The sequence below is a fragment of the Anas acuta genome, chromosome 14 (genome assembly GCF_963932015.1).
Source record: "Anas acuta chromosome 14, bAnaAcu1.1, whole genome shotgun sequence".
NCBI classification, from domain to species: domain Eukaryota; kingdom Metazoa; phylum Chordata; class Aves; order Anseriformes; family Anatidae; genus Anas; species Anas acuta.
Genome location: NC_088992.1, coordinates 19972297 through 19984672, shown reverse-complemented (window position 1 = coordinate 19984672; position 12376 = coordinate 19972297). Strand labels below are relative to the sequence as shown.

General features: G+C 46.8%; 1 protein-coding gene across 4 annotated transcripts in view; it reads left to right on the top strand.

Moving 5' to 3' along the window:
• Positions 1–12376, top strand: part of HTR4 (5-hydroxytryptamine receptor 4) — a 136163-nt gene that overhangs the window by 87552 nt on the left and 36235 nt on the right. The window contains exon 7 of one of the 4 annotated variants that reach the window (XM_068697736.1): positions 8–1367. The exons of the other annotated variants lie outside the window; for them this stretch is intronic. Within the exon in view, the coding sequence (XP_068553837.1) occupies positions 8–14 (7 nt within the window). The 3' untranslated portion in view covers positions 15–1367. Of the gene's footprint in view, positions 1–7; positions 1368–12376 lie in introns of those variants that run through there. 4 annotated transcript variants of the gene reach the window in all.

Below are 12376 nucleotides of genomic sequence, written 5' to 3'. Positions count from 1 at the left end.
TTCTCAGGCATTGAGACAGCCACAGAGACCACAGAGCTTCCTGAGGCAGAGCAAAGCAATCACTGTGCGGGCTGGGCCAGCCCTGGCAGCTGCAGCTGCTCCTGTGCGGCCGAGGCAGCAAGCTGCTGCGAGCAGCGGGGCTTGGGCACCCTGACAGCCTCCAGACGACGGCCTGGCAAACACAGCCCTCTCCTCCTTGCTCGCCCACCTCTTCTCCGCCTTTCCATGCTCAGAGCCACCCCTTGACATCTGACAAGCTGGTGGCTCTCTCAGCACGGGCGCTTCGTTGGCAAACATGCATTTAGGCTCAGCCAGGCGGATGCGTGCTTTTGCTATCGCATTTCTCCACAGGACAGTGGTGGCCGCTGGCAGCAGCAGAGGTGTCTGGAGGAAAGAGGGACAGTGATGACGACATGGTGCACAGCCAAGGTGAGGTCTCTGCCCAACCTGCTGAAGACCCCAGAAACCACAGCGGGAATCAGGGTGCAGGTCAGCTGTTGATACATCACCCTAAATACTGGCTCGCTCTCTCTCCCTCAGACATTTACACTTACCTGGAAAAGCATTCCTCATTGCATAAAGCAGCAGGAAGCTATTTCTGGAGAGGATAAAGAGATGCTCACAGGCTGTGTTTTTGGGGAGGTGTTGGGTCCCTGCTCTGTTTGTGGTGCTGGCAATCGGAGGCTGTGCGGAGGCTGTGGGAGGATCTGGAAATCATCTGGCTGCAGCAGCCGGCCAGGGCAAAGAAGGGCCTTGCTGCTGCTTTAAAAGAAAAGAAAAGAAGAAAGAAGAAAATGGGATATTTCAGTACATGCACAACTTTGCTTGGACAAACTCTCAAAAGGCTGACATGGAGATGAAAGGTTCAGGGTTGGACTGAAACTCAGGGTCTCGTGGCCAATTGTGCATACCCTCGGCTTTATAGCCAACTGTTTGCATTTGCAGGGCACTATTTAGCTAAGCTGCCTGCAGGCTCCACCAAACTGTGTGAATGGTCAAAAAGCATTATTATTATTATTTTTTTTTTTCTGGGGTTTCTGAAACTTACTTTTTGTTTGTTTGTTCATTTTCTTGCTTTTGCTCTTAAGGAGAAATAGACAAGCATCAGGTAGGCCCCTGGGTGTGTGAAGCTCACAAACAGACCCAGCAAGTGAACAAAATCCTGGAAAAAAGCATTTGGATGAAAAACCATTAAATACAAACATGCCTTCTTAGCTTGTCTTGATCAAATTTCAGTGTGCAGTGGGAGTGAATCTTCTTTGACTCAGCTTTTAAACATGAAGAATGCAGGGCCTTGGTTTAAAATTGATTTATTTTTTTTTAATTATTTTATCATGAACTAAAACATGAATAACTTTCTAAATGTTTTTGTTTGTTTGTTTGTTTGTTTGTTTGTTTTTCCCATTTACACAAGTTGAACAGATTTTTCTGCAATTTTTTCTTATCAATCAGTGATCACTTGGAAAAGAATTTTGGTGGCAGACTGTTACTGCCCAAAGCTATGCCATTATTTACAGCAAAATCAGGCTGTTGGGACCACAATTTCTGACTGGCAGTAACTGCCTGGCAATTTTAATGATCCAGTAACAGGGGTCAGGGCTCTGACACACTGCATCATCTTCTTCACTGAAAGGTCATTAGCCTCAAGATGGATCGTTTGAACTTCAGCTGCTGTTTCCTTCATTGCCTCAATGTTTGCTGTTCCTCCCTGTGTTGCCATAGGTCATTTTGGAGGCAGATACATTTTGCTGTGCTACTAATACTTGGAGCAATTGCAGGCTAAGGAGCTTTAGGAAGTATGCTGCAATTTCTTCAGCAGTCATTTATTAATTATTGGGATCCAGCAGGCAAGAAATTCATGTTTGCAATGTAAACATAAAGCACATTCCCAACAAGTTATTTTGGGGAAGTTTCTGCGCAAAGGACTGAGACAACCCCCTGCCATCTCAATCTCCTGCAATTTTGTTCTTTTTATGTAATTTCTCTTTTTGATAGTTTAGAGGAGACTCCATTAACCCATTGAAAGACATGAATGGGTGCAGCTAATATCTTTGCTGGGATTTTGAATTTTGTTCTTGATGGTAGGAATTTATTTTGCTTCCTCCTAGCAAGTTGATGCAAACATTATGTTTGCACTCAGACAATCATGCTCCTGTGATTCAATTATTCATTACCAGGCCTGTGGGCAGCCATCCTCATCTGGCTGCACACCACAGGCATGTTATCACCTTGTTGTGTATGGCTGGGGGACCACGAAGGAACATCTTCTGTGCCTGGGAGAACTCTGTCCTTAGGGTCCCTCCAGCACTCAGCAAGAGGCACAAGAGAAACTAATGAACTTTTTCATTCAATAGAAAGAATTCCACTGGTGGGCTTTACTTTAAATTGTGGTAGTGTCATTTTTCATGCTGCAGGTGCCTGGATGAGCTATGCTGACATCTATGGGTGATGCCAGGCAGCCCTTTTCACCATTCCTATATGCTTTCCCATTACAAGTCTGGAGCACAACATCAGGCATGGCCAGAAGTGTGTCCTATAAAGAACGAGCACTGATGGAAGGGTATCAGCAGTGGCGGCCCTGGGGTCACGCTGGGGCTTCTTCTTTTGACTGGTACTGAGCCATCCCAGGGCATGAAATATTACATCAACCAAGACATTTTTAACTGGGAATTTCAGGGGTGGCAAAAAATAGTACCTTCAGTTTGACACAACCCCTGAGTCCTCTGGGCAATGCAACCAAAGATTGCTCAACATGTGTTTCCAATCCAGTACTTTCAGTCTGAGTATCAGTTCCCCATGTCAGCAGAGAAAAAGAAAAAAGAAAAAGAAAAAAGAAAAAAAAAAAAAGAGAGACAGAAAGTGACCAGGAGCATAAGATAAGCCCAGAATTAGACAAAGTTTTCTGGCCATCATGGCAGCATCATGGCAGTGATGTTTTGAAACAAACTTTCCGTAAGACTAGATGGGGAAAAAGTCTAATTCTTACCAAGCTGGAACATGGTGAATTTACAAAAGTCATATCATTGAATGATATGACTGTGACAGGGGAAACTGCCTGAAGACCCCACAAAGCCCCACTTTGCCCTTCAGTCTGACTGCTGTGGAAACCTGAAGCAGAGCTGACCCTCTTGTTGATACTTGGCCATGCTGCCTTCATAACATGGAGCTTGCTGATTTTCAACCTGCTGATTTTGTGTCCATCAAGGAACACACAGATTGTCCCCATTTCCCAAAGCCCTCACAGGGCAGATTTCTGCACTTTCTACTCCACAGTTTCCCTTCTGGGAAGCAGCTGCAGTGCGTATTTCCCACTGGCTGGAAATGGGCTTTCAAAGGCCATTACTGCATAGGTCAGCAGCCCAGTATCCTGAGGTTGCCTCTGGCTCATTCCCAGTGTCAGGGTTTGGCACGAGGTCACATCCAAAGATAAGTGGGAAGAAAGGAGCTTGTCCTCGAGTGCTGCTGTTCCAACCATTTGATCCAGGATCTAATATAAAAGATAATCTGAAGACAAGGTGATGGCTCTACCCAGCATATATGAAAGTATGAAAAGCAGAGCTCAATTCTACAAACTAATTTTATTTTATGAGGTTGCAATTTGCAAGAAGCATAACACACTTGATGTGGTACCTACAGCAGCATGGCATTTTTAACCAGAGCATTCCCACAGTTTGCAAGTCATAATAAAGTTAGCATCTTCCACCAGGTGTTTTTCTAGTCAGGGTTCTTAAGGAACAGCTCTTGGCCATAAACCAGTTACTTTTAATCTTCTCTCTGGAGAAAAAACAAATAATTGCTGATAACATGTGCAGATACCACAAGATTAGAGGAATAACAATAAAGAGAAAGAGCAGTTTGGGGTTTCTCTGCCCTCTGAATTGCTTGGTTAACTGAGCACAAGGAAAACATTTCCATAGGGCTACAGAAACACAGTCTGCATGGCTCTGCATCTTGGCATACTGAGCACAAACTCGGACTGCAGCCTAGTCTCATAAAGAGCCAACATGAAATAGGCTTCGGTGCTGAGCATCAGCTCCCAGCTGACACCGTGCCTGCAGGGTGAAGGTCCCCATGGATGTTTGGGTGGGTGCCAGGATGGGTGCTGCTGCGTACCCAGCCAGGCAGGGCTGGCAGTGGGCACCTTGCTCCAGGAGGAGGCTGGGACAAATGGGGAGGACTAACAAGTGTGGTGAAAGGCCTGGGGAAGGGGCTGTACAAAAATATTCCCGGCACATTAACTGGATGTCTTGTACTAGAGAAGGTAAAGAAAGCGGAGTCTATTTGGGGCAGGGAAATCTAGCACAAAAAGGTGTAGCAAAAGTAAGATGTGGAAGTTCAATGTACAGAAACTTGCTTTAGAAACACAGCATTCACTTTTAATAATGAAAATCGAGATCCATGATAACAGATTAGAATACATATGGTTCTTTACCACTATAAATTTAAGTTTCAAGATTGGCTTTCTTTGTAATAACATCTCTAATTCAATGAGACAGGCTGAAGACAAAGCAGGAGTGAGTTCAGGTCTTGCTCCAGACAGACTGGGAGCTCTACTCTGCTGGTTGTGTGACCTGGTGTCCGGAAGCGAGTTTCCCGTTCAGCTGGGTGCTGCCAGCCTTGGGGCAGGAAGGCAACCTGGCCCTGACAGCTTGGGACAAGTGAGGGACACGTGGTGGCTGCTGGGGCACAGAGGGATACACAGGCACTGTGACCTGGCCTGTTGGACCAGGGCCTAAACCCATCTGCTCTCAGCAGTGTGTGGCTTTGTGAGGAGCCAGGTAATTTTATTGCAGCCCAGTGAGGGGTGATGAGTGAAAAAAGGGAAAAAACAGAATCCCCATCCCTCCCTGGAGTGTTAGCAGGGGGAGCACACAGGCACTGCTTTGTATTCAGTTCAGCAAACTCATTCCTGGTGATCTTAAAAGAACCTCCCCCTGGCTCCAAAATACCTTTCTTTTGAGCCTTTTTTAGTATTTCCCAGTTTATTCTTCAGAGCAGGGATGTGGTGGTATGTACAGCATACACAGACATCTCAGCTCGTTCTGCCATTTAAACCTAGACTGGACTGAGTAGTTAAAGACAGTATGTGGGGACAGTCTGGCACAGGGGAAGTCTCGGACTGGGGAATTAAGAGGATAGATAGCACTTACTAGGTCTTTCCTTTTGCTAACAGTGTTAACCTTGTCAAGAGATAATTTGGTTTTCACTTAAATTTCATCAGCTGCAATTCTGAAAAGGTATTCTATACAAATATATGAGATCATTAGACTGAAAAACAGATTAAAAGAAGTTCTGTAGTTTCTTGGTGGAGCTTTTTTTTTTTTTTTTTTTTTTTTTTTTTTGTAATTTCTTGTGAATCGTTGCCAATATTTGCAATCAAACTTATGTTCCAACTTCCCTGGCACAATTTTACAACTTGGCATCAATATTCTCTCCAGTAACAGACTTGTAGTGTAACATCTACAAATACTGTGACTCGTAGTTGCGAAGGATCACAAGCGGGGCAAGGCAAGCTATAAATATCAGAAGGTATGTGTTAGCTCAAACAGGAGATACGGGATGAACCAGGAAACAGACAATGAGTATGCAATCTATTATGCAGGACGCAAGGGCAGAGAGCCCAGGGATTCAGGGAATTTACCTGTTCAGCAGCAGCAGTTCTCACCACAAAAATAAGAGAGTTGCACGCATGGCAAAGGGGTTGTCTGTGTTTAGCTCTGTGCAGCACCAAAGGACCTATGAGCCAAGGATAGGACATCATCTTCTTCCCTATCCCTCCTGTAAGCCGCATCTATTTCTCTTTCTCCCAAATCCATGTGTGCACGGGGCTTCCTGCACCTGATGGCACACAAAGAGCACTTCCAGGCAGCTGATGTGCCACTCACCAAGGCTGAGGCCACCCTGTGCAAAAGTGTATGTAATGGTCAGGACGTGCATCCAGAACAGCCATGGGGACATGTAGAGAGCAAAGCACCCACAGCCATGGCCAGACCAGCAGGCAGCTGCAGCAAGAGTCCAGTCCCTTCCCATCTGCCAGGCTCCCTGTGCCCATCACTGTCGTGGTTCCGCTCGAGTGGGCAGCCGAGCTCCACCACAGCCGCTCTCTCACTCCCCCTCCTCAAAGAGGAATGGGGAGAAAATATGTGAAAAGGGGCTCAAGGATTGAGATAAGGACGAGAAAATCACGCAATAATTAGTGTAACGGGCAAACCAGACTCAGCATAAGAAGACAGATAGTAAGATTTATTGCTCATTACTAACAAGCTAGAGAAGTGAGAAACAAAGGAAAGAAACCAAAAGCACCTCCCCCCCCATCCACCCTCTTCCACCTCCTCCCCTTGAGCGGCGCAGGGGAACGGGGGAATGGGGGTTATGGTCAGTCTACAGCACTTCTTCTCTGCCGCTCCTTCTCGGTCACTCTCGTCCCCTGTGCTGTGGGGTCCCACCCACGGGATACAGTCCTTGATGAACTGATCCGGCGTGGGCTTCCCACAGGCAACAGTTCTTCCAGAACTGATCCAGATATGGGTCCGTACCACGGGGTCCATCCCTCAGGAGAAAACTGCTCCAACCTGGCTCCCCCACGGGCAGCAGCTCCTGCCAGGTCACCTGCTCCTGCGTGGGCTCCTCTCCACGGGCTACAGGTCCGGCCCGGAATCTGCTCCGGCAGGGGTCTTCCACAGGCGGCAGCCTCCATCTGTGCAGGGCCACCTGCTCCACCATGGTCTCCTCCATGGGCTGCAGCGCAGAATCCTGCTCCACTGTGGTACTCCACGGGCTGCAGGGGGACATCCTGCTTCACCATGGTCCTCACCACAGGCCGCAGGGGACTTCTGCTCCGGCGCCTGGAGCACCTCTCCCCCTCCTTCTACACTGACCTTGGCACCTGCAAGGCTGTTTCTCACTCCCTTGACTCTCCCGGCTGCTGTGTGGCACAGCGTTTTTTTTTCCCTGTCTTAAATATGCTCTCACAGAGGCGCAAAACAACATCGCTTATTGGCTCAGATCTGGAAAACAATGGGGCCCTTCCCAAACATGGGGCAGCTTCTAGATCTTCCTCACAGAAACCACCCCTATGCCCCCCTGCTACCAAAACCTTGCCACGTAAACCCACTACAATCATCTGCACTCCCCGCTCACCACGCTCCCATTGCCAAGCCCAGGAACACTCGGACTTGGGAGCAATCCCGCAGCATCTTGCTTCTTGCCGCTGAAGTGCAAGAGATAGCAGGAAAGCTGGGGAGAAAGGGTGGAGAGCCCAGATCAGGCTGAGTTCCTCTGATTGCTTCAGAGGGTGAAGAACACGCACCCACCTGCAGCTGTACGTAAATGGGAGCTGGTGCCAGCAGAGGTTTGGGCCCCTTCCCAGACACATCCCACAGGCTTTGGGCTCTGCATTGCTGTTTGGGCTCCCACTGAGCAGTGCTTCTGGGGTCACAGTACCCACACCATCCACTTCCCTTGCACCCGAACATCAGGAGAAGAAGCGCAAAAGCCGAGAGCTGAGAGAGGAAGGGGGCTTCAGCTCAGTTTGGAAAAAAGAGTGTGATTTGCACCGCTAACCAAAGGCAGATGCATGGTCAGGGGATCTTATGGCAGAAACAACAGTGTGCAGTGTCTGGAGCAGCATCCCTGCTTTGCCCCTCGTGGGTTTAGGGGACATGTCCCCAATCACTGAGGCCAGGCAGCCACCAGCATCGCCGCGTGCAGCACACCTCCAGTTTGTGTGGGCGAGGATGTGCTTTGGTTTTGTGGGTGTTTTCTAAAGTTAATACTGTCAAAGCCTTTCTTTTTATTTGTAAATGGCTTTGTATTGAGGTTGGGTTGTCCCCAGGGTAGCATGGATGTCGAGACACTAATTTCTTCTCTCTCAACTGTCATCTTAGAAGTCTGGGGTAAGGTTCTTCCTCCCACCCCTTCCTTGCTTTTTTCTTTCGTACGGATCTGTGCTAAATTTAAAAGCAGAAAAGCTCTTAGATATTTCTTTTTGACACTTCAAAATTCTTCTTCAAAAGAATGAAAAGATAGGGGAAGAGGTGGGGCGGCCTTGGCTCCCTGCTCACCAGCTCCCCGTGGTGATGAAGCGCTGCCAGCATCATGTTGGCCTCCATGGGCAGCGTGCAAGCCCATCACTGTGCCTCTGGTCCTCCCTGACTGCACAGCAGCACAGCCAAGCCCATGAAACTCACCACCTGTACCAGTATAAAGCAGATGCTACTGAGATTACTGGCCCTCAGATAAGTTGGTGCCCTGTGTTGGAGGAGGGCAAAACAAGCATTTTTTCACCCAAAACACACTTTTCTTGCCCTTAAGTACATAACAACTGTGCTGAAGTCCAGTACGCAGCTCAAAGAATACCTCTCCAGAGGAGACTGAGTTTTGATAAGAGAAAAGCTTCTTGTAATTGTACTGAGTGAAATCAAGATATTTATCTTATTTCCTACAGATGAAAGATGGGATTAGGTTTTTTAAGTACCATGCTTTCTTTCAGTTTTACTAAGGTAATCTCTTTCAATATGTCTGGAAAAAAAGAGATCAGAGCTACGATAAAACCCCTTTTGTTATTTGGCCTAATATAAGACTCAAGGTCAGAAGTTCTGTTCTGCATCCATTTGTTTCTGATAGGGAAGCCGAGGCATTGAAGGGCACCTTGAGCTTGGAAGTGACTGAAATATCAACTCAGTTTTGTCTATTTTTAATTGCCTGGTTTGTGCTTTGGGTAATGAAGGCAATTGCTGTATCCTGGTGGGGCAGAATCCCTGTTAAGGCTTTCTTTCTGCTCTGAGATTTACTTCTGTAATTTGTAGCCCTGGTTTGTTCCTCCCTGGGGCATGGCCACCTCCTGGCTCAGCACCTAATGGGTGTTGTATGACCCATATGTAACACGGAGCCTCAGGAGAGCCCTTTCTGTGGGAAGCCATGGGGACTTGGCTCTCCATGGGCTGCTGGGGGAGGATGGGTTGAAGCCAGCCCCTGGCTCGGCAGAATATCAGTTCATCTGCTTATTGCTTAAGAAAAATGGAAAGCACTCTGGTTTACAGAAGTTTGCAATGATCCAGCTGCAGGCAGCCTCTCCAGTGCTGATGGAGGGTGGTGCTGGAAGGAAGGGTGCCAGTACGGGAAATAAACGAGGAGAAGAAGCCACAGGGATAGAGCCTGCTGCAGGTCAACATCTCTTCTCTGGGCAATTATTGTCGGGTTGCACTTCACCGTTTCTCTGATTCAAATGGAAACTTTAAGTGACTTACATTAATTGTCGTCTTTTCCAATCAAATCTCTCTGGTATTTGACACGCATGGCTGTTTCTTATTTTGCTCTCCTTTGCTCAGCCAGCTTGCATAACAAGCAACTCATCCACGGCGTTTTGCAGTCGCTAGCCTGGAGCAGGCATGTGATTTCCACAGGGACCCTGGAGAGCAGGGGCAGAACTGTCCCCAGGGCTGTCCCCAGGGCTTCAGAGCCACCTCTCTCACCCAGAGCCTGGGCATGTCCTCCAGTCCTCCCAGCAGCTTTCCTGAGGTTTCCTTCCCTCTCTCCTGCCAAAGACAGGGCGAGGAAACAGTGAGGGAGGGCATGGCAGGAATAGGGAAGTTATCGGTCTGGTGGGACTCACTCTGTAAAGATGGGCTGGATTTCCCCACATTTGTGTCATCCATCCTCCTGGGTCTCCTGACAGTAAAAGCAAGCAGCTCCTGTTCTGCATGAAGTTATTTCGATAATATCTTTAATTGGTTTGGAGGTCTTGATGAAAAAGCAGGACAAGATCTGTTGGGAAAAGCTCTAATCTGATTTCACTTGAGCCCTTACCAATACCGAGCACCATTATTGGGCTGTCTAATTTAATCCCAGCCCTGCTTCCTGAATCAGCAATATGATGCTAGGTATTTATTCGGGTTTATACACACACCTAAAGCAGAAAGCTGCTGCTGCAAAACTCATTTACTCTCATGTAATGGCATTTAGCTGCGCTCAACAGCAACATGTCCTGTGTTGGGAATGTGACTTTCCTAGCAGTCTGAACAGCAAGCACCAGGATAGGTGTGATGGCACACTGCTGTGCCAGGCTTTCTCCTGCCAGTGTAATGAGGATCTGTTGCCTCTTGCATTGGGAGTAGGGTTCCCTTGACCCAAATTGGAGCTCAAGGAGGATTTGAAACTAATTTGGGAATCTGAATAAATTCTGCTTTAGATAGCAAGTTACTATGCACCTACTTCACTCGTGTTTCAACACTGTAGCTCCCAACCAAGGCCTTTGCACAGCCACACTGACTGCTGCTGAGCATCTTCTTCCTGCCTCTCCAGAGCCTTAAAAATTTTATCAAAGTGTTTTTAGACAATGTAAAGAGCAATGCATGCCTTAGGATTAGAAATTCTATATATATCTAAGCAATTATTGTTAAATTCTATTATTCATTGTGGCAGCAGACCTCTAAAATGCAGGGCTAATTGTTTAAGTGTGTTTTAATCTTAGGTTAACTTCTTTTATTCTTTTTCATGTTTAAATAATCCTCTTGCTTTCTTGACTGCTGTACAAAAAGCTTTCCAAGTGCTTCCTGACCCACAGTGGGGCTTTCTGAAAGGCTGTTCATTTAACTGAACACTGTAAGGAGATACATGGGGAATAGTTCACAATGTATCTCTCAGGCTTTCCCTGCTAGCAAAAGAAAAACCTGGTCACAGTGGCTGGGAACTACAGGGCAGGGACCTTATAGACGCAGAGAGTGTTGTAAGCCACACGTATGCAGGGGTAAAGAAATGAAATGAACTGCAAGGGTAAAAATTGACTACAAGACCCCTGCAGTCAACATGCAGCGAAATGTGAGACCCCCACCCTCCTTACATCAAGGAAGTGCACAAGGCTGGCCAGCCCCCTGCCACTCCCAGCTTCTCCCAGCAAACACAGGTCCACCGTTTCTCAGGCATCTTCGGGTAACAGCTCTCCTACTTCAGACTTCACCCTTCATGTATTTCTTAAGGCTCTTTTCCAACCCAAATGATTCTATGATTCTCAATGCATCTCATTGCATGCTTCTTCCTCAGACCCTGTACCATGTCCAGCCATCTTCTTGTGGCATTCGTCTCCATTACCTAATAAAAATCCAATCTGCCTCTTTTTCATATAGATCCTACAAGATTTTTAAAGAAAATATATTTTTTTGTTTTGTTTTTAATTATTTGTTTTTTAAAAAGGCTTATATTGGACAGATAGTAACATTACCTTTAAGACAAACAGTTGATAAAGTCTTTGTGGTACTTGTTACTATGTGTGACATTACATTGTGTCCTTCCAGTGCTGGGGCCAGTACTTGAGGGAGGAACATCTCACACCAGCAGCACCTGCTGCCTGAAGCATGGATTAACATGTCTACTTATTACTTGAAAAACATACGTTGCCCTCTCTTTATGACACTGCTGCTTAACACCCTGGTTTTGAGATTTGTTTTAACATACACGATAGTGAGCCCTGGGTGGCTTTGTCAGTTTTTCACACCATTATCCTTGGTTTGTAACTTGTGGTGAAGGGCAGTGCCAGTGAAAGGAAATTGTACTTTATAGCACAAAGTCTCCAGCAAAGCATAGATCTCCCAGGTCACCTGCCCAAGTTTAAGTCACCTAGACATTATCGTGCAGGATACAGCAGTGATGAGAAGCAGAGAATATGCAGGGTCTGTACTGAGCCACTGTTAGCTGTTTGCCTATTCAGAGCACACTGCGAAAGTCTGTTACCGGCTGTGGTACTGACAGCCGTAGGTGGATTTCCACATGGTTGAAAAATAGTCTAGAACATGTGCCTATGCAGAGCATTCAAGAAAAAGTAAAGGAAATAGAGCTAGTGAGGTTCTTTGACTCATGGGAGCTTGCTGTGAAGGTTGTTAATATAAAGATCTGGTCTCCGGTCTGTGAATGCAGAAAGACCACTTATTTAAGTGGTGTATTTGCTCTGTCTTCATAAACTGGAGCTGTGGAAAAGCTGTCCTGTTGCTGTAGTTAATGCTGCTTGTAAGGCCTTCAGTGTGCCATGGGGAGAGAACAGCCCTGCTATTTGCAAAATATTTTGGCCACCACTTTGGTAACCCCAGGAAGGTACCAAGGACTTCCTGTATGCCTGCTGTGATTTGATTGCCTTTTACCATTTTGTCATTTTGGTTGTCCTTAACTGCTGTGTGCATTTCTGATTGCTGAGTGGCTCCTAGTGCCAGCCTGCCCGATCCCCACACTTCATCGGGTTCAGCTACAGGCAGCAGTTTAACCTGCTGTGAGCCTATCTGCAGTGCTCATCCACCTGTGATTCACTTCTTAGTCTGCTGTGAGCATCTTCCCATACTTAACTGCAAATTTCAGAACAGTAAAATGCCCATTTTGAGGCTTTTGTTTT